A 23882-nucleotide genomic window follows, 5' to 3' on the forward strand; every position below is an offset into this window, starting at 1 on the left:
TATATATATATTGTACTCCTATAAAAAGTTTTTAAAATAATTTAAGATATATATGTATTGGTTTAAAAACAAAAAAAGACTGAAGGTCAAACTGTGATGTCTCCCTCTCACTTTAGATTCCCAGGCCCTCTCCTCAAAGTTAAACACTTTTCAGCTTCTCAAGTATTATTCCAGAGATATTCTATACATATACCAATGTATTCTTCATAAGACAGAGATCTCCCAACAATATTTAAGCTCCATGAGAGAAGCGGTGTTGTCAGTTTTTGCTCACAGTTGCATATTCAAATTAGGTGATAGCAATTTGGTTGTTCCAATTGCCAGAACAAAAACTTTGAGTCATTCTTGCCTTCTCCTCCCTTATTCCCACATACAATTTGTCAACAAATCCTACTGGATATCCAAAATTTGGGTACTTATAGCCCCCACTATCCAAGCTACTATCCTCTCTCACTTGGAATTCTACAACAGCCTTCTAACCATGGAGCTCCTTCCTTCCATCTTTGCCCTCCTTCAATCTGTTTTTTACACATCAGCCAGATCCTTTTAAGTAAGATCAAATCATTCTTGTGCTCAAAACCCCACAATGGTTTCCCCAATTCAATCAGTAAAAACTGAAGTCCTTCCAATGGCCCACAAGGCCCTCCTTACATATAATTCCCTATTACCTCTAATTTCAGCTCCTATTACTCTCTCCATCGCTTACTCTATTCCAGCCACAGTGCCCTCTTTTGCTGTTTCTCAAATACACCAGGCATGTCACCCTAGGGTTTTTGCTCTAACCATTTCCTCAGCTGAAATCTTCTTCATTAAGGTGTGAGCTAGTTCCCTTCACCTTCTTCCCCTTTGAGTCTTTGCTCAAATCTCACCTTCTCTCAGTGACGCTTACCCTATTTAAAAATACAATCTGCTGTACCCTCATACTTTTTCTTTTTCCCTTAGCTCTTATCACTTTTTAACATACTATATAATTTACTTATTAGATATGGTTATGGCTTATTGTCTGCCTTCTCCTTGCTAGGATGCTAATTCCACAAGATTATGGCTTTTTGCTTGCTTTGTTTACTGACATATTCCATGTACCTAGAATATACATGGCACATAGTAGGCACACAACAAATATTTGCCTAATAAACAAATCCTAACCATTCAGTATTATGCCTTGAACTTAGATGATGCATCAATTTTTTCTGGAGGAGAGGGATGATTTTGTTCTCAAAATTGGTAATATATATGTGATGTTCCATCCATTCCTCTGTTCAGTTATCTCTGTGGCAGGAACTTTTAAGAATATTAAAAGATTGAGATTAGGGTTCTGTGTCCATAAATCAGAACAAAACTAATAGGTCCATATGAAGAATGAATCTAAGACCCCAATTTCATCTGCGTTAACATAGTGAGATAATACCATGTCATTAACAATTATCAGTTACTTTGACAAAATGCTTCAGAAACTCTAAAATACTTCCAAATACTTCTAAATATTTCAGTAACTATGAGCTTTCTTTTTAATAAAATAAATATAAAAATACTTTGAAGTATTCACTTAAGTATGATTTAGGACATGATCCATTTCTAATTTTGCTGTGTAGCTTGAGCTAAACAAGTATTTATTAGGCTCTTTGTATCTCTAAATTCTTTGTATCTGGATAGATACATCCAGAAGGACAAATGTGCATATTGTTATCATTAGGTTCAAATCAGGAGATAAAAACCACAATAGTCATATGAATAGAAAAAAATTAATACAAAGAACTGTTAACTAGATGGCAACCTGGTAACTAAGTAGGCAACTGAAAGGGTAAAAAGAACTCTGAGGTATCATGGAGGAAACAACTGTAGGAAACAGCTACCACCCTCAGGGCTGGGAGAATAAAGGAGAGATGCTAGAATTATTAAAACTTAAAAACTTATAGGAGGGATCTCATGGAGCTGAAATTCATATCTCTAAGGAAAGTGGTCTCGTAGTATGAGCAGTGTCATTCACAGGAACCCCAAGCAAATAGGAACGCACAGGAAACCGCCTCCACCTTTCAGCTTCCTTCTACTGTCCCCTATTGGCAGAGCCTAAAATCACATGGAGGCAGCTGGCAGAGCTGGTATGTGGTTTGCAGTTACAGTATCAGCATCACAAAGCAGAGGATAGAATAGGACTGGAGCTCAAAGACAACTTAATAAATGGCATAAACATCAATTATTACAATTCAATGTGATAAGGACTAAAGGACTCAAGACTGATGTGGTTACAGCCTGGCCACATTCATTTAAGTCTAATCAGATATTTAAGAGAAAAAGCTCTGCAACAGTAAGAAGTTTAGCTCTATGATGATATGATATCAACACAATCATTAGCAATCTATCAAAAGATGAGAGTGACTGAAGCTTATCAGGAATTCCTAGGGCAATAATTAGCCTTAAATTGCACATTCCTGAAGGCAGATCCAAAATAGTAATGAGTAAGACTGGCATTTTTGTTAGAATAACCTTAAATCTATTTTAAAAGCACATTATCTGCAAACTGGGTAACAAATTGCTTATGATACCTCAACCATGAAAAAACATGGGTTTTCTGTGACATCAAAGTTAAGAACCAATAAATTAGAGCAGAGATAGGGAGTACATGCTAGAGAGGCACCCCACCTCCGCCACCAAAAACAAAAACAAAAAAGAGCAAGGAAGGGTAAGTAGCTTCAAAGAACAGCAAACATTTGAAGAAGGATTTGCAATATCAGAAAAGGGAGACATAAGCCCATCAAGCAGAAAGAATAGTATATGCTTGGCAAAGAAGTGTTAAAGGGCTTGGGATGACTGAAGAATGACAGGAAGTTAGAGAGGTTCTAGAACGTATGGTTTTATGGTGGGGAAGACACATGAAAGAGAGGACATTGATGTGGTTGAGTGGAGCAATTTGAGGTTAGAGACCATGTCCTAAGCACAATGTTAATGCCCACAGTAACACAGAGTAATAATACAAAAATATTTATTAAATTAATAAAATAGACTAGTGTGTACCTCTGGTAATGATATACTTAAGCTTACAAATCCTCCTTCTTAAACTATGTCCTAATCATGTTTAAACCACATACCTGTTGCAAAGTCTTTTCACAATGGAGACAGGCTGTTGAAACCTGGGATAACAAAATAGTCATATCTTCTTGCTGCTGTCTGAGCCAAATCAGTTTTTCTCGAACATGAGCATCAACAACACTTAGAGCCATTTCTTCTTGACGACACAGAGTTTCATGTAGATCAGAAAAATAAGCTCGGACACATGATCGGGCATTCTCCGCAGTACCTGGTACCTAAGGCAATAAAAATAAGTTTTAAACAACTGAAACCTTAATGAAGATTTTATATGTGAAATAATGAAATTTTAAATACAATCTATATACTTAAAATCCCAAAATGTTTATCTCCACACTAAATTTTTCCCCTTAACCACAGCCTTTGGATATCCAACTGTTTAAATGACATTTCAAGCAATAAGGAATACCTAATCTCTCCCAACCCTGAACCTAGTTTCCTCCATCTCAATAAATGGCAACTCCATCTTCCAGGTTATTCAAGTTAAAAAAATTGGAGTCACCCTTAACACTTCTCTTTCATATCTCACAACTAGTTTCTCAACAAATTCTGCTGACTTCAAAATATATCTAGAATCTGATCATGCCTCACCACCTTCACCTCTGCCAACCTGACTGAAGCCATTATCATCTCTCACCTGATTATTATAATAGCCTCCTAATTGGGCTCACTAGATTTACCTCTTCCGCCTATAATGTATTCTCTACCCAGAAGACAGACTGATCCTTTTTAAATGTTAAGTCAGAATGATAATTATTCTTTTGCTCAAAACTCTCCAGTGGTTTCCCACTCAGAGTAAATGCCAAAGGCCTTTATAGGGGATGTTCAACGATGGACTCCCTGGGAAAGAGACATCTGAGCTAAGACCTGAAGGAGGTAAGAGAGGGAACCATGTGAATATCTTCAAGGGCATTCCTGGAAGAAAGTAAAGCAAGTGCCTTTAAGGACCTTTCTGACCTCAGCTCCTGCTATGCTCCCCATCAATCATTCTAATTTATCTAACTCAACCTCCTCAAAGTTTCTTAAGCACACAAGGCACACCCCAACTTCAGGGCCTCTGTACTTGCTCTTCTCTCTGCCTAGAATGCTCTTCCCCCAAATATTAGCATGGGTCCCTTTCTCAGCTTCTTTAGGTCTCTGCTTAATGCCCCTTCTCAGGGAGCCTATCCTCAAACACCCCACATAAAAGTGCACTCCCCCTTTCCCTTATTTTTCTCCAAAGTATTTAATAACATACATCTGTATTTTACTTATGTACTGTCTCTCTCCCCACATTAGAATGTAAACTTTGCAAAAGCAGGTATTTTTGACTTCAACAGTGTCTAGCACTTTGGATGTGTTCAATACATATTTGCTGAGGGAATAAATAAAATATTTCCACCGTAGCACAAAAATGTCCAATAGAATTTTATGTGATAGACATGAATTTTATGTGATAGACTCTGATAGACATATTCTATATCTGTGCTGACTAATATGGTAGCCACCAGCTACATGCACGTAAAATGTACTTGAAATGTAGCTAGTGAGACTGAGGAAGTAAATTATGTATTTTCTTGAACGGTTAAATAATTTAAACTTAAATAGCCACATGAGGCTAATGGCTACCATATTTGACAGAGAGCAGTTCTAGCATTATTCCCCAATGACTTAGCTTAACTTTGTTTCTTTACAAAAGAAAAACACTACATTGTGTCTGTCCCTGTACTTTATATTCCCATCTGAAAATATCCCTTTCTCCTCTGTAATTCAATTTTAAAATGCAATTACCACTACCACCTAAGTTCCTTCCTTCTCTTTACAGCCAAACTTCTTAAAAGTTAGACACACTTCCTAACACCCACTGACTCTTCATTTCACTGAAGGGTATCTCCTTTTATCTCACAGAAATAACAAATTCAACATCCAAATTAAACTTATCACCTTGGTCCCATTATCCCCTCCCAAATTCTTCTTCCTCCCCCATTAGAGCACAATATCACCATCCACCAGGTTGGGCAAGGTAGAAATCTAGGCATTATGCCTGACCCTGCAAAGTACCTATCCAATCAATATTATCCAATCAATCAATATTATCCAATCAATATTATCCAATCAATATTATCAATAAATCGCTAATATTATCAGTAAATCACTATTCTACTTCTTTAAAATCTCAAATCCATGTACTCCTCTCCATTCTCACTACTCCGGTATTATGGGCCATAAACATTTCTCAAGTAGATAATTTCAGCAACCTCACAATAGGTCTCCTTGCTTCCAATCTTGTTGCTCCTCCAATTCATTTTTTATATTAAAGAGCAACCTTTCTTAATGCAAACCTGATTATGTTATTCCTATGCCAATTCTTCAACAGCTCATCACTGCCTGTAAGATAAAGTCCAAACTCTTTAACATGTCTAACAAGATGCTGCAGGATTTGGCCCTTAACTCTCCAACATCTATTCTTGCCACGCCCCACCCCAATACTCAAAGCTTCAACCATAGTGAACTTAGTTAAGTTTCTACAATATGTCCAATTCTCACTTCCATGTATTTTAACATATGCTTCCCTCTCTGGAACAACTCACTCCCCACCCCACTCTTCTCCCTGACTAAATTCCTTCAAATCTCAGTTTAGACGTCACATCTTCTAGAAAGCCTTCTACGACTTACCCAAGTTATTGCTGTTTTTATGCATACTGCCAGGGCATCCTGTACTTCCCCCACAAAGTAACAGTTACCACACTTGAAACTGGCTCTCTTCCATGATGGATTATAAATTTCCATAAAGACAAAGACTTTTTAAAAAACTTATTTCCAGTGACCAGTGCAGTACTGGCACAATGTAATTGCTCAATAAATCCTACAAGGTGAAAAAGTGACAAGGAAAAGGGTGAGGAAGAAAAAAACCCATACATGTTCTGTGTGGGCCATTCCAATTCCATCTTCCACTATTTGTTCTCCTCCTTCAATGTGCTGAACGATTCCAACTAATTTTCTGGAATAATCTGAGATTTCCTCAGTGAAGGTCCGTATGCAATGAGCCATATCTAAAATTGATGCTCGGATCTGGTTAGCTTCTGGTTCCAATACTGAATGCTATAAGATGTAACATAATTATAGAAAAGAACTCACAGTATTGACTAATGATATAAAATGCTACTTAAATGGCTCCTATTAATAAAAAAGCATCAGCTGCAAGAGGCTTTTATAACACATTTACAAAAAACACAGCATAAGAAATACTAATTTGCCTTTGCCCCAAAACTATATACCTTTCAAAGAAATAATTTAAAATTAGGAAGTCCATTTCTTGCTAAACAAGAAACCAAGAAACCCTCTCTAAAATTTTACCACAAGCATTAGTTTGTCAACAGACATAATTATTATCAAAATAATCCAGTGCATTACAAAAACAGGCACACAAAGAAAAAGAACTTTTGTTTCATGCTGGAAAGCCATTTTTCAATAAAGAAAGAATCATGAGGACTCTGAAATTTTTGTTATAATATTCAGAAAATAAATCTCTCATTTCTTTTCATGCTACCAAGCTCAACTCATTCATCATTTAGCTCTTCTTTGATCTCTACTCTCAGCATAAAAAACCAAGTCAGTGAAAATAAATGGTGGGCTGGTAAACTAGGTAGAGTCATCCAGTTTAACTATATTCATACCTTGTGACCTTGGTGTTTTCCATATTCTTTGCAGACACAGCACATGAGTGGGCTAGTTTGACAGCCATCTTCCAAGCAAACAAACTCAATGGCATGCACCTGATGCTGAGAGCACATGGTTTTTTCATGAGGTTTATCAGCTAGAGGCACTCTCCTGTGCTTTGCTAATGTCTTTGTAGAATGGGTAACTTGGGAACACTCTGAGCACAAGTGAGTTGCACATACAGTGCAATATACAGATGCAACGTGAGCTTCATCTTCATCACAACGAATGATGCTCTGATGAACAAAAAAGTAACGTATTAAAACTGAACCCCTTTACCAAACAGAAACTGACTCACAGACATAGAAAACAAACTTATAGTTACCAAAGGGGATAGATAGCAAGGGAGGGGGAGGAGAAATAAATTAGGAGTTTGGGATTAACAAATACACACTACTATATATAAAACAGGTAAACAACAAGGACCTACTGTACAGCACAGGGAACTATACTAAATATCTTGTAATACCTATAAAGGAAAAGAATCTGAAAAAGAATATATGTATCATGTATATGAATATATGTATCATGGTTCAGGTGTACAGCAATGGAATCATTTTGCTGTACACTTGAAACTAACATAGCACTGCAAATTAACTATACTTCAATTAAAAATATTTTTTTAAACTGAACCCCAATCATCATAACATGCTAAATTTTGAGAGATTGGTTCAAGATGGTGGAGTAGAAGGACATGCGCTCACTCCCTCCTGTGAGAGCACTGGAATCACAACTAACTGCTGAACAATCATCAACAGGAAGACACTGGAACTCACCAGAGAACATACCCCACATACAAAGACCAAGGAGAAACTGGAATGAGACGGTAGGAGGGGCGCAATCACAATAAAATCAAATCCCATAACCACTAGGTGAGCAAATCACAAACTGGAGAACAATTATACCACAGAAGTCCACCCACTGGAGTGACGGTTCTCAGCCCCACCTCAGGCTTCCCAACCTGGGGGGCTGGCAATAGGAAGAGTAATCCCCAGAGAACTGGACTTTGAAGGACAGCAGGATTTGACTGCAAGACTTAGACAGGACTGGGGGAAACAGAGGCTTCATTCTTGGAGGGCACACACAAAGTAGTCTGTGCACCAGGACCCAACGGGAAGGAGCAGTGACCCCAGGGGAGACTGAACCAGACCTACCTGCTAGTGTTGGAGGGTCTCCTGCAGAGGCGGGGGGCAGCTGTGGCTCACCTTGAGGACAAGGACACTGGCAGCAGAAGTTCTGGGAAGTACTCATTGGCACAAGCCCTCCCAGAATCCACCATTAACCCCAACAAAGACCCTGCAGGCTCCAGTGCTGGGTCGCCTCAGGCCAAACAACCAACAGGGAGGGGACACAGCCCCACCCAGCAGCAGACAAGCAGACTAAAGTTTTACTGAGCTCTGCCCACCAGAGCAACACGGAGCTCTACCCACCACCAGTCCCTCCCATCAGGAAGCTTGCACGAGCCTCTCAGATAGCTTCATCCACCAGAGGACAGACAGCAGAAGCAAGAAGAACTGCAATCCTGCAGCCTGTGGAACAAAAACCACAGTCACAGAACGATAGACAAGATGAAAAGGCAGAGGGCTATGTAGCAGATGAAGGAACAAGATAAAACCCCAGAAAAACAACTAAATGAAGGGGAAATAGGCAACCTTCCAGAAAAAGAATTCAGAATAATGATAGTGAAGAAGATCCAGGACCTCGGAAAAAAAAAAAATGGAGGCAAGGATCAAGAAGATGTAAGAAATGTTTAACAAAGACCTAGAAGAATTAAAGAACAAACAAACAGAGATGAACAATACAATAACTGAAATGAAAAATACACTAGAAGGAATCAATAGCAGAATAACTGAGGCAGAAGAACGGATAAGTGACCTGGAAGACAGAATGGTGGAATTCACAGCTGTGGAACAGAATAAAGAAAAAAGAATGAAAAGAAATGAAGATAGCCTAAGAGATCGCTGGGACAACATTAAATGCACCAACATTCACATTATAGGGGTTCCAGAAGGAGAACAGAGAGAGAAAGGACCTGAGAAACTATTTGAAGAGATTATAGTTGAAAACTTCCCTAACATGGGAAAGGAAATAGCCACCCAAGTCCAGGAAGCGCAAAGAGTCCCAGGCAGGATAAACCCAAGGAAAAACACACCCAGACACACAGTAATCAAATTGACAAAAATTAAAAACAAAGAAAAATTATTAAAAGCAACAAGGGAAAAACAAAAAATAACATATAAGGGAACTCCCCGTAAGGTTAACCACTGATTTATCAGCAGAAATGCAGCAAATCAGAAGGGAGTGGTACAATATACTTAAAGTGATGAAAAGGAGGAAGAGGCAACCAAGAATACTCTACCCAGTAAGGATCTCATTCAGATTTGATGGAGAAATCAAAAGCTTTAGAGACAAGCAAAAGCTAAGAGAATTCAGCACCACCAAACCAGCTCTACAACAAATGCCAAAGGAACTTCTCTAAGCGGGAAACACAAGAGAAGAAAAGGACCTACAAAAACAAACCCAAAACAATTAAGAAAATGGTCATAGGAACATACATATTGATAATTACCTTAAATGTGAATGGATTAAATGCTCTAACCGAAAGACACAGGCTTGCTGAATGGATACAAAAACAAGACCCATATAGATGCTGTCTACAAGAGATCCACTTCAGACCTAGGGACACATACAGACAGAACGTGAGGGGATGGAAAAAATAGTCCATGCAAATGGAAATCAAAAGAAAGCTGGAGTAGCAATACTCATATCAGATAAAATAGACTTTAAAATAAAGGATGTTACAAGAGACAAGGAAGGACACTACATAATGATCAAGGGATTAATCTAAAAGGAAGATATAACAATTATAAACATACACACACCCAACATAGCAGCACCTCAATACGTAAGGCAAATGCTAACAGCTATAAAAGGGGAAATCAACAGTAACACAATAATAGTAGGGGACTTTAACACCTCACTTACACCAATGAACAGACAATCCAGACAGAAAATTAATAAGGAAACACAAGCTTTAAATGACACAATAAACCAGATAGATTTAATTGATATTGATAGAACATTCCATCTGAAAGCAGCAGATTACACTTTCCTGTCAAGTGCACATGGAACATTCTCCAGAATAGATCACATCTTGGGTCATAAATCAAGCCCTGGTAAATATAAGAAACTTGAAATCGTATCAAGCATCTTTTCCGACCACAATGCTATGAGATTAGAAATCAATTACAGGAAAAAAAATGTGAACAACACAAACACGTGGAGGGTAAACAATACGCTAAGAAATAACCAAGAGATCACTGAAGAAATCAAACAGGAAATCAAAAAATACCTAGAGACAAATGACAACAAAAACATGATGACCCAAAACCTATGGGATGCAGCAAAAGCAGTTCTAAAAGGGAAGTTTATAGCAAAACAATCCTATCTCAAGAAACAAGAAAAATCTCAAATAAACAATCTAACCTTACACCTAAAGGAACTAGAAAAAGAAGAACAAAAAAAACCCAAAGTCAGCAGAAGAATCATAAACATCTGAGCAGAAATAAATGAAATAGAAACAAAGAAAACAATAGCAAAGATCAATAAAACTAAAAGCTGGTTCTTTGAGAAATAAACATAATTGATAAATCTTTACCCAGACTCATCAAGAAAAAGAGGGAGAGGACTCAAATCAATAAAATTAGAAATGAAAAAGCAGAAGTTACAACAGACACTGCAGAAACACAAAGCATCATAAGAGACTACTACAAGCAACTCTATGCCAATAAAATGGACAACCTGGAAGAAATGGACAAATTCTTAGAAAGGTGTAACCTTCCAAGACTGAACCAGGAAGAAGTAGAAAGTATCAACAGACCAATCACAAGTAATGAAATTGAAACTGTGATTAAAAATCTTCCAACAAACAAAAGTCCAAGACCAGATGGATTCACAGGTGAATTCTATCAAACATTTAGAGAAGAGCTAACACCCATCCTTCTCAAACTCTTCCAAAAATTGCTCACTCTATGAGGCCACCATCACCCTGATACCAAAACCAGACAAAGATACTATAAAAAAAGAAAATTACAGACCAATATCACTGATGAATACAGATGCAAAAATCCTCAACAAAATACTAGCAAACTGACTCCAACAATACATTAAAATGATCATACACCATGACCAAGTTAGATTTATCCCAGGGATGCAAAGATTCTTCAATATTCACAAATCAATCATGTGATACACCATGCTTATTTTTGTTTTTATTTCCATTACTCTAGGACGTAGGTCAAAAAAGATCAGCAGACTTAAACTTAAAAGCTTTTGCACAGCAAAAGAAACTATAAACAAGACAAAAAGACAACCCTCACAATGGGAGGAAATATTTGCAAACGAATCAATGGACAAAGGATCAATTTCCAAAATATATAAACAGCTCATGCAGCTCTATATCAAAAAAACAAACAACCCAATCAAAAAATGAGCAGAAGACCTAAATAGTCATTTCTCCAAAGCAGACATACAGATGGCCAAGAGGCACATGAAAAGCTGCTCAACATCACTAATCATTAGAGAAATGAAAATCAAAACTACAGTGAGGTATCACCTCACACTGGTTAGAATGGGCATCATCAGAAAATCTAGAAACAACAAATGCTGCAGAGGGTGTGGAGAAAAGGGAACCCTCTTGCACTGATGGTGGGAATGTAAATCGATACAGCCACTATGGAGAACAGTATGGAGTTTCCTTAAAAACACTAAAAACAGAATTACCATATGACCCAGCAATCCCTAGCCTGGGCATATACCCAGAGAAAACCATAATTCAAAAACACAAACGCAGGCTTCCCTGGTGGCATGGTGGTTGAGAATATGCCTGCCGGAGCAGGGGACACAGGTTCAATCCCTGGTCTGGGAGGATCCTACATGCCGCGGAACAACTAAGCCCATGCGCTACAGCTGCTGAGCCTGTGCTCTAGAGCCTGCGAACCACAAGTACTGAAGCCCACGCACCTAGAGCCCATGCTCCACAATGAGAGGCCACCGCAATGAGAAGCCCACTCGCCGCAACTAGAGAAGGCCTGCTCGCAGCAGTGAAGACCCAACACAGCCAAATAAATAAATAAATAAATTTTTTAAAAAAATAGCAATTCCTATTTAATAATAATTTAAAAAACACACATGCACCCCAATGTTCATTGCAACACTATTTACAATAGCTAGGTCATGGAAGCAACCTAAATGCCCATCGTCAGAAGAATGGTTAAAGAAGACGTGGTACATATATACAATGCAAGATTATTCAGCCATAAAAAGGAATGAAATTGGGTCATTTGTAGAGATGTGGATGGACCTAGAGACTGTCATACAGAGTGAAGTCAGAAAGAGAAAAACATATATCGTATACTAACGCATATATGTGGAATCTAGAAAAATGGTAAAGATGAATGGGTTTGCAGGGCAGAAATTGAGATAAAGAGTAGAAAACAAACGTATGGACACCAAGGGGGGAAAGCAGGGAGTGGCGGGGTGTGATGAACTGGGAGATTGGGATTGACACATATACACTAATATGTATAAAATAGTTAACTAATAAGAACCTGCTGTATAGCACAGGGAACTCCACTTCGCTGTACAGTAGAAACACAACATTGTAAAACAACTATACCCCAATTAAAAGAAAAAAAAAGAAAATACAAGGAAAAACAAAAAAAAATTATTTAGAGAGGTAACTGAGACCTAGGATGAAGGTAGTTTACTCTAGAAAGGGATTCATATTTATTTTTTCATGATTTTATGGTATTATCAATAGTGGACCACCTTAATATGAGTGCAAAAATGGGTATTACTTGGACAATCCAAAGATTCAAACTCTGAATCTAATTCTATGCAATAGCATGTCTGTTTCAGCTGGTGTCCTGGCTTATTGTGAATGTCTTCTGCTGGATGTCTCATCTAGGTGTGGGTTTGGTATTTCACTTACGCCTCCTCACCATTGAAGGCCATTAAAAAACCCAGACATTTTCCTGAATAGGCTAATGCCCTCAGGGCAAAAGCACATTCTTTGCTCCTGTATCTCAGTGAATTTCCATTTTCCCTTCAGATTTGGCCTGATTTTTTGTTCCTAACTTATCAGGTCTTTAATGCTTTTAAAATAATTTTTAGTGAATTCATTCCACTTTATTTATTTTCAGCAGACGAGATAGTGTCTATAACCAAGCCTACCATTACTGAGATAATCTCTTGGAACTTTTCACGATAATGAAATCATCTACTTGTTTGTGTCATCAACTAGGTATAAGCTGCATGAAGGCAAGAACATTGTCTTACTGTTTTCTGCATTTACAGCACTGAGCACAGGACCTGCCTCCTAATAGGTAATTTTAGTATTAATAAAAGTAGCTCCTTGTGTACTTTTAGGATCCTATTTCAATCCTTTACTCTCATCTCAGTTTCAGACTTCTAAAAAATCTGAGTAAACATTACAGGATGTCTCTCTTCTTCTACTGTCTCCTTTACCTCCTTCCCATTCATCTTTATTTCCTTCCTAGAATAGACTTTCCTAGGTCTACGGACTGAACTGTGTTCTTCCAAAATTCATATATTGAAGCCCTAGCCCCCAGTGTTACTGCATTTGGAGATAGGGTCTTTAGGAGGTAATTAGGGTTAAATAAGGCCATAAGGATGTGGTCCTAATCCAGTAGGTGGCATCATAAGAAGAGGAAGAGACAGATCTCCCTCCCTCTCTCCCTGTAAACATGTCCTAAGGAAAGGCCAGGTGAGCCCACAGTGAGGTAGCCATGGCCTACAAGCCAAAAGAAGAGGTCTCAGAATGCCAACACCTTGATCTTGGACTTACCAGCCTCCAGAACAGTGACAAGATAAATAAATTTCTGTTGTTCAACCAAAACAATAAATAAATAACAAGCCAAATTTTGAAACATAAAAGCCCATAATCTTTTTTTTAACTGACCAGCCTTTATACATAAAAATATACTGGTAATTAAGTACAAAGGTCATTTGCTACTCATTTCTATAGGTAAGTGAGAAGGTATTTCCAAAATTGATTATCAATATATGCTATGAATTTGAGGTCAAAAATAAAACCATTGTTATAGATTCACAGTCAGTGCAAAGATATCTTCTGCAAAATCCCCTCATTTTACACGCAAGAAACTGACAATAGAGGATAGAAGTCTTTTTTTTTTAAGACTGAAAAAACTGACAGTAAATACATCCTCACGGCTTTAAATATTACTTGTAGCATGATGTACAGAAGAAGAGAAGCACAAATGTTATTTAGATAACCAAGTGAAGCTTTTAAAAACACAGATGCCTAGACTCCAACCTGAGAAACACTTATTTCTCAATAGGTAGAGATGAAGTGGAAGTTGTGTATTTTTTCTAATGCTCCACAGGTGAGTCCACTGCACTATCCTGGTTGAAAATCACTGATTTAAGAAACAACAACAACAACAAAAACCCTATGTTATATGTAACCTTTTAAATATTTATAATTTTTATGAATTAGTAAAAAGCATTATGAGTTGTAAATTTTACATGTCAGATATTCAAGAATCTTTGAAAACTTTTCTGCATATTAAAAGGCCATAATTAGAAAGGGCAAGATTTGGTATAAATTTTTGCAGAAATAAAAATTAGAAAATATATCAATGATGTCATTCAATATCACACTAAATAAAAAAATGAACCCAAAGTTAAACAGTTTTGTTTGCAATTATGAGAAATATATACGTGTAAAATTAAAAGTCGTGTCTTCTGTTTTCCAGACGTGATAAATAATTTACAAGACCAACATCGGATAATACTCAATGGCTTTTAAAATAAGATAAAAGATAAATCATGGGAAAAAAACCTGCAAATTTTAGAAAACAGTGCTTCAGTTTGAAATCCATTTCACTGATTCGCTTTATATAAGGAAATCATGATCTAATAAAAGAGAAGTAAAAAGCAATCTGACATGTTTTCCTTCATCCTAAACATGTGGTTTTAAAGTTGCTCATCAAAACTATTAACTGCTATTTACTACAACTATTCCTATAATCAGAACACTCTATGAGCTATGCAGACAACTTTATGTGTTAAAAATGTATTTTGTGTTAATGGTCTTCTAATATTTACTGCATACTTACCTGTCTGGATAAAGAGAGTACATCTATGCACAATTTAACTTTTCATGATGATATTTAATAGTAATTCCCTCAGGAGCTACTGCTATCTTTAAGGCATTCTGCCTCTACACTAAAAGGCCCCTTTCATGGAGTTCCTCTTTCTTTCTCTGTGCTTTACTGTTGAATGATTCACTTTTGCATCCTCTGCTTTAATGTAGCTTACACATCCTTCTTATTCATCCATAATCTTCTTACTTTTTCACTTTAGCCTTAGATAGAATTAATGATGATAAGGAAACAAGTTTATACACTAAACATACTTTGGGTACAGCATTTTCAGGCAATTCAAATTTCAGTTTTACTTTTGTTTGGTTGGGGATTTTGTTGCCTTCAGAACTATAATGTAATGAAAAGTTGTGTTCCTGGAATCCTACCTGCTGGGGTAAGTAAGGTAATATTGTGCATCTAATAGCAAATATTTTAAACTAAAAGAAAAAATTCATGCTCATAACAAAAATTTCAACAAGTTCAATCAATACCTCTCCAGATATCCCAATGGCTTCTTCTGCAGCTCCATACTGACCAATATGTCCATTCTGTAGTCGTTCCAAAAGCTCCAATAAAGCAAAATTTTTTTTCAATCCCCAGACACCTGAATCTCCTAGAATATAAAAATAAAAACTAAATCTAACAAAATGGAATATTATTTATTTTACCTCAAATCTCAATAGTAATTTCTATGTCTCATAGTTCAATCATTAATAATGTCTAAATTTTAAAAATTCAAAATTTCTCCATTTTCTGTTAATGCTATAACAGTTGTCTTAATATTCTCTTTAAAATACAGAACTCCTTAGCATTCTAAGTAGAAACATATTTTAAAGTTCTATTATTTTTCTATAATTTAACTTTATAAATCCTATTTTGTCACTGACTTTTACTACATATACTAAAACAAGTGCTTTAAATATTTTTAACAGCAACCTACAGTAAGAAATACATTTCACATTGCAACCCAGGATAACACACACACACACACACACACACACACACAACTGAAACAAAAGATTTACACACCAATATTCACCCTCACAGTTTGCGACACACTCTGATGGTTTCTGTTCTATTTCTTTTTAAAAAATCCTATTCACAACTAATTAAATTGATTTTATGACCACAAATAAGCTATGACTCATGTTTGAAAACCACTGTATGAAAGATACACTTAACCAAAAATAAGTCCGTCTCTAAGTAAACTGAAACTAGAACAGCTAAAGATAATATTTTCACCACCCCTCATCTAACCTAGAACCTAACAGCAGTCAGTGAACATATACTCTTTCTCACACAAATACACAGAGCTTCACACTAAGGCATGTCAATAGTCCCTTTTAGGTAGATAAGAATCTAGGCACATTTGAATAAGGACCAATGCTTCTTTTCCCCAGAACTGACCATAAAAGGCCAGGTGAGCATTCATATGTGCACACATGTGTGCCTACACAATATGGGCATGTGCATACGCTCATGCACAAACACACACACAAACTCTTCCTAGGCTTATAAATAAGAGCCAGATCTTTCAGCAATTAGAAGGAATATCTGTCTGTTATGATGAGCTTCTATACAACAAATACCATCTGACACAAAGCTGCCACCTAACACATATTCACTGAAAAAGCAAATAAATAAAAGGATGATGGGGTCATTGGTTACATGGCTCCCCTTCCTCTTGGCCCCTCTTTTCTAAGGGAAGAAGGGAGGGAAGAAAAAAAGGAAGGAAGAAAGGAAGATGGAGGGAAGGGAAGGGAAGGGCCTCAGCCTTGCCACCCCACAGGGCTTTCTCAACTGTTTTAATTTTTCACACATATTCTACCTCAAGCTGAGTTTTATCCACTTTATTTATAAAAGACTAAGAAGTATACCGAGTCCTTTATTTTAAAGTATTACCTTGACGATATCCAAATACTGTCATTATATAGTAAACACATACACGTAAACTCCTAGCAGTATCTAGGCAGTATCTATCTATTGCCTATCACTTAATACTCCTGTAACTGTCAAAATAACTCTAAAATCTCAATGGCCTAAAGCAACAAAGATTTGCTTTTTGCTCACGCAGCATCTCAAGGGTTGGTGAAGACAAGAGAGGCTCTGTTCCCTACTGTCCATGATGAGGGGGCACAGGCCACTGAGGTTCCAAGCCCCTGGACCACCTCACTACAGCAGGGAGAGGGATTTACTGCAAACCATCATAAATCCATTCTTAACAGCTTCTACCTGGAAGTTAACACTTCAATTCTACTCATAATTTCACTGGTTAAAGGGAAATCACACAGCTCTTCCTACCTAATCATAAGAGGGCAGGGAAGTGTAATTTTACCATGAGAACGGAAGAGAAGAACCATAAGTAATGCTGACCAGTATTAATAACCATGACAAACAACTACTGATACTATTCTTTTTTTTTTTGGCAAAATAATACCTTTATTACCTATGATTGGCAGATATTTTATAAATAAAATATATTTATTCTCTCCATGTTTGAAAAGAATTTCAAAACAGCAAAATGATTTTATACACCATACAATTCAGGGTAGGGTTGGGCTCAGGGGACCACTTCATTGTTCACAGGGTGGACAGAAACCTCTGTCTCCAAACATTTTTTGAGCTAGTTTGACTTTCAGCTCTGAGTCCTGGTCCCAGTCTTGAAACCACAAAAGGTGGTTTCAAGGGCCTGGTGTGAGGGGAGGGTGAGGGCCTCTCCCAATCCAGCATTTCCCTGTGCTCACTGTGGGTTTCCACTCAATAGACGAGAGGCTGCCTTACAGCAGCAGCAGCTGTAAATCGGATGGAAGAACATTCTTCTAGTAGCTTCCAGATTCTAAAGACAGGGCCCAGTAGGACCCTCGATGGGCCCCAGCAGATCCCAGGATGCCAGGAGCCATAAGCGCCTGATTAATGAGATGGCCCAGCTAATGGTCCCAGCTCCTGGAAAGTACAGTCAGGTTGTTTTACAAGGACAGTCCTTCACTTGAACAGATGTACCCGTGGAATCACACTGGCATTGGGCAGATAGATTCCATTTTGTTCAGGCCAGAACCCCAAGTCCCAAACCCAGTGTTCAACAGACACAAAGTGGACACCAATCTTGAAGCTGAAGAACACATGGTTGACCTCAAAGCAGACACTGTTTCTACCTTGCCGGATGGAAACAGGCATAGGAGAGAAATTATGCAGCACAGTCTGGTTGGCATCTAGAAGTTGGACAGTTAGCTCACATACACAGGCCGTGCCTTGTTGATCTGTCCACCCGGCGGAGACACAATTCTCAATCTTTCCACTATACAGGAGTTCCAGCCACAGACCCTCCTCCTCCAGGTCCAACATTTCCTTCTTGTGACACCACCTTGTAGGCAGACAGGAAGGAGGCCTGGGAAGTGGCCCCAGGCCTGACCTCCAAGTTTTCCTCCTCTCCCCAGCCGTCTCCACTGCTCTGCATCATCCAGTCCCGGAAGCCTTCTAGGCCCCTGGGGTTCCGGAGGAGGTTGCATCCTATCGGTCTTCGCTCACAGAAGCAGCCCAGGATTCAGGGCCTGAGGTCGTCGGTGGAGGGCAGGTAGGTGTGGAGGGCAGGTAGGTGTGGAGGACAGGTGACAGGGCAGCGTGGTCTCGGGCCAGGATGCTCAGCCTCAGGTCCTGGCAGTCCACCAGGTCACGCCAGCACTGGCACAGCCGGCGGCAGTGCCCAAGCAGCACGTGTGGGGGCACGTGGCTTAGCACCATCTCGAGCAGCTCCATGGGCAGTTGCCTCAGACCCGGCGCCTCCTCGGGTTCGGGGTCCAGAGCGGGGACACTGGCGGGCAGGCCCCTGGAGGCTGAGGCGCACGTGCGAGGTCTCCTCGCCAGGCCCGGTTGCCACTGTGGGCATCTCAGCCATTGCTCCTCCCTGCTGGGCCATCACCTTGCCTCACGTGCTCCCTTCTCCACCTCCGCCCTTTTTATTCCCCCGCCCCTCCCTTCCTAATACCCAGCCCCAGACCCCTGCCCACCCCCCCCCACCCCAGCCCCATCCTCTCTCTGACTCTGATACTATTCTTGAACTAGAGAAGGATTCTAATTCTGATTCTCTGATATTAACAATAGTTTTGGGGGTTGGGGCGTGGGGGGCGAGAGATTGGGAGTTTGGGATTAGCAGATGCAAACTATTATATATAGAATGGATAAACAAGGTGCTACTATACAGCACAGAGAACTATATTCAATATCCTGTAATAAACCATAATGGAAAAAAAAACAGTAATTTGCTTCTTTAGAAGCAAAAAAATTATTTTTTTCTTCTTTATACTTTTTAATAGATTTTTCAAATTTTCTGCAATGTATATATACATTATTTCTATAATACATTTAAAAATAGATTAAAAAACAATGACAGCAAACTATATCAAGGGTCATTAACACATATTCCATAGGCTGGAATCACGGCAAAAATCTAACCTACAAGCTATAGTAATTACCTATAATAATTACAACCTATATCCGAGGCAGAGTTGTTGGTTTGCTTGTTTTTTCTAATGCTGATATGACAGCAATCATGTTTGATTTCCACCTAGGATACGACTAACCATTACCTGTCATAAATTCCTAGTTTATCACAGTGAGGATGATAACACAGTGAGGATGACGTGGTATTTACGTGGAGAAGACAGTGCCCTTCAAAATGGTGGAAGGGTCTGTCCTCTGTTTGCAAAATATTACTACTTCTATATAGTTTTATATAAAGAAGATGGTATGATATATATAAATTACAGAATAAAAGGCCAAATAAAAGAATGTCAAAATAGACATCTCCCCCCTCCACTTTATTATTTCTTGGCTAACAGTAAGTTAATGCTAACACTTTCCTATATTAGTTTTCTGGCAAATGGGCATACTACTTACTTAAACCAAGGACTACCAAAACCTTAAGAAACCCATTCTTTCCTTACAAGAAAATATTTTACAACCGTGCTTCATAGCATATTAAAGCTTTTCAATCTAAAAATCTGGGTACTCTTGCTTCCTTTTTTTGGTGGTTAAATTATTTTAAATGTGTTCCACTTGACATGTAGTATGAATACATTAAAACAGTCTTAAAACAATTAGTGCTACTGACGTGAATTGACAACCTTAAACTATTACTTTTGGAGAAATTCGATCATTAAAAAGAATAAACATAGAATTTATGGTTGTAAAATAACTGTTCAAATGTTAATAAATGTTATTTCCAAATCTGGCATCCCACAGTAATTAATTCATTTTGAAAAATATAAAGTGAAGTTTTAAAAGTATGTAGGGGGACTTCCCTGGTGGTGCAGTGGTTAAGAATCTGCCTGCCAATGCAGGGAACATGGGTTCGTTCCCTGGTCCAGGAAGATCCCACATGCCATGGAGCAACTAAGCCCATGCGCCACAACTACTGAGCCTGTGCTTCACAGCCCACGAGACAGAACTACTGAGCCCACGTGCCCCGACTACTGAAGCCCGCACACTTAGAGCCTGTGCACCACAACGAGAAGCCCACGCACAAGGAAGAGTAGTCCCCTGCTCACCTCAACTAGAGAAAGTCCACGCACAGCAACAAAGACCCAACGTAGCCAAAAATAATTATTAAAGAAAGAAAGAAAGAAAATAAATAAAAGTACTCAGGAAACTGAAAAAATCCACCAGACCTTTAAATTCATTTTAACAGAAAACAAGGAGTAGTTAGTAGTTATCACTAGCTGCAAACACTTCCGCCTCAGATATCAGTAAATAACAACATGCTGAAACTCAAATTACTTACCTGTATTTTCATTATTGGCCTATTCATGTCTAAGGTAAACGCTGTCTTGCAGGCAAATGAAAAAGGTTAGTATGTTTTTCTCAGGTGTCTTAAAACTACTGATCTATAAGTACTGAACAGAAAAATTTCAGAAGATGAAATAAAATTAGTACCTAAGAGTGTGCAAGTTTATAGCTTCAAGACTACTGGCTTTAATAGAAACTGAAACCTCCTTGGAATTGTATAATTTTTCTTTCTTTTTTTTTTGGCTGCACCACAGCATGCTCCCCAACTAGGGATCAAACCTGTGGCCCCTGCAGTAGAAACCCAAAGTCCTAACCACTGGACCGCCAGGGAATTCCCAGAATTTTATGATTTTTAAAATCAAGTAGAAAAAAATTGTTTTCTATGATATTTGTATTATGTGAACAAGTTTATATATTTTTTTCCTACCTAGGTCTGTTACTTGTCGATCAAAAGGGCAACGGATTGCTCTTCCATGAAGAGGCAGCCGAGTGAGACAGTCATGACAGACTGTGTGGCCACAAAGCAGAAGGCGAGGAACTTTGTCTCCTTGCAAAGAAAAGACATCTTCACAAACTCCACACTCCAGCACCTAATATTGGGAAAAGACACGTGTGCTCTTTAAATGACTTTAAAAGCATAAATATTTTAGGCTAAAAAGAAAAACCTGATCTAATTTAATGAATCAATCTTGTTAAATTACTTTATTCCTCCATGAAAAAAAACTGTCTAGGTATAAAATCTTAAATCACCTTTTATCATTTCATCTGACAGATCTTACCACAATTATATCATAGTGAAACCTCCTTGAAAGGGTAAGTGTTAGGGATCAAGATAACGTTGTAAACTAACATCTTTAGCTTTTGAAAATTATGACATGATTCATTACATCTGAATCTGTAACCATATATAACTCTACCAAAGTTGGGTTCTTAAACAATTTCTCTGCAATTACCTAACCCTCAAAAAACCATCATTAATTTGGACAAAAATAATTTGAAATATGTGCTAGGATGACAACTTACCTTGCAAATGATAAAGAACTTGTTAAGAAAAGACTGTAAGTAATTTTCAAGTGTCTTATACTATTCATTTACATCATACAATGTAAAGATAAGAATGCAATTAGACTTAAATTTCAATTCCTTGTTCTCAATTAATAAATATGCCCCTAGGTTAGAAAATAGAAAATATTTTGTTTATCTAGTTCCAATTACAAGTACATGACTTGCTCAAGGCCACGTAGTCAGTCAAAAGAAAGGTGACAAATCAACTATACTTCAATTAAAAAAAAATCAACTATACTTCAACTAAAAAAAAAGAAAGAAAGGTGACAAGAATCAGCATATTCTGATTCTCCGGCCCATCAGTTTGTTTTATAATTAGTCAACAAACTATATTTATATCAATGAAGGTACTTTTATCTCTTAATATACCTGAAGTGGTTCACAATTTAATTAATTTTTTAAAAATACCCACACTGAACCATTTGATTGTACCCCAAACTTGGTGCCCACCATCCACGACCTACTACAATCTGGCCCCTGTCCTATTGCTTCTCTTCCCTTCCAAACTCTATTCTCAAGCTATATCAAACAATTTGCAGTTCATAGTACACAACAAACTGCTTTTGCCTCTTTCTTTATGCTAACGCTGAAGAAACAGCTAAATAGACATTTTCCTAGTGGATTCTTTTTTTACATTAATAAACCAACAAATTTGTAAATGAACACACTATCCTTTGGGCCCCCATGTACCATGGATAAGTGTCGATCTTAACACCCAAAACACTTTAATACTTTTATTGGCGTTCCAGCCTGTCTTTCCCTGTTAGACGAAAATGCCCTCAGGAACAGGGTATTCCAAATACCAAGCACCTATGTGCTTATATTAATGAAGTCCAACAAAATAAAATTTTTAAAACAGCCAACCACCATCCCCCAAATAATACATAATACAAGGTAAAAAACAGAAAACCCAGAGTGGAAGTCAGACTTAATCCATTAAAATTTTAATCTTAACTCTGCAATTAAACTGGAGTCAGTGCTTGAAATGTAAACATCTTTCACTGTAAATAAACTGATAATTCATAACTGGCTCGCATCTCAGTACGGTTCAAAAGAAGCTGAAGTGTAACACATAGTTCACAGAACAGGAAAAGAAAACAGCTCGTTAATTATATGAAAAGGTGTCTAATCTCACCCAAAACATTTTGAAGTCAGTTGAAGCTATCCCAATATACTTTTTTTCAGATTAGATTTTTAAAAGTTGATAACACTCTGTGCTAGTGGAAGTGTGGGAGAATAAATAAATTGCTGGTTGCTGTGAAATGTTTATTGACTGATGGGAGGCAATTTGGCAATACCTATCAAAAGTTTGAATAGCTTAGTAATTCTACCTCCAGGAGTTTATCCTACAAATATCACATGTGTGAAAAGATCTATATGCTATTCCTTAGAGCACCTTTTGCATTAGCAAAAGATTAGAAACAAAGTAAATATATACGGAAAATAAATTATGGCACATTCATATACTGCAAAACTGTGCAATCTGGTGAGGAAAATTAGGAAATTTTTTATGTACAAACACAGAATGATTTCATATCAGCAAAGCAAAGTGAAAAATGACATAGAATATTTAACTTTTGTATAAAGGAGAGGAAATAAAGAGAGCATATATTTTCATATATATTGTTTTACAAGCATACTATCTTTCTGGCAAGATACACAGGAAACATTACATTGGAATTGTAGTTCTCTTTGAGGAAGGGAAACAGCTGGGGAATAGCTACACATAAATCATATATATATATATATATATATATATATATATATACACACACACACATACACACACACACACAATACACACACTTCAAATTATCCTGTATTTTTTTAAAAGGCAGGAAAAAAGTTTCACTTAAATATCCTCACTTTAAAAGAAAAGAAAAAAATCCTCACTTAAATAACAAATCCAACTAAATACAGAAAAGATATTCACAACAGAATTAGATATTATAAATGCAACATTTTAAATAAATGTTCTCACTATAGTGACACCATATTAAGCTTATATATGACAATAAACTCCAAAGAACCAAATTAAAATTTTACCTTTTTCATTCATCTCTA

The 23882-nt window shown here is 37.6% G+C and overlaps 1 protein-coding gene and 1 pseudogene across 1 annotated transcript in view; both read right to left on the minus strand.

Annotated features, from left to right (window-relative positions):
* Positions 1 to 23882, minus strand: part of TRIM23 (tripartite motif containing 23) — a 38265-nt gene that overhangs the window by 12211 nt on the left and 2172 nt on the right. The window contains exons 2-6 of the mRNA XM_060092950.1: positions 21181 to 21343; positions 15464 to 15585; positions 6741 to 7019; positions 5983 to 6165; positions 3087 to 3302 (exon numbers count right to left, since the gene is read on the minus strand). Coding sequence (XP_059948933.1) covers positions 3087 to 3302; positions 5983 to 6165; positions 6741 to 7019; positions 15464 to 15585; positions 21181 to 21343 — 963 coding nt within the window. The remainder of the gene's footprint in view (positions 1 to 3086; positions 3303 to 5982; positions 6166 to 6740; positions 7020 to 15463; positions 15586 to 21180; positions 21344 to 23882) is intronic.
* LOC132485779 (F-box only protein 27-like) lies at positions 17955 to 18997 on the minus strand (annotated as a pseudogene).

Source organism: Mesoplodon densirostris, chromosome 3, assembly GCF_025265405.1.
Source record: "Mesoplodon densirostris isolate mMesDen1 chromosome 3, mMesDen1 primary haplotype, whole genome shotgun sequence".
Lineage (NCBI taxonomy): Eukaryota > Metazoa > Chordata > Mammalia > Artiodactyla > Ziphiidae > Mesoplodon > Mesoplodon densirostris.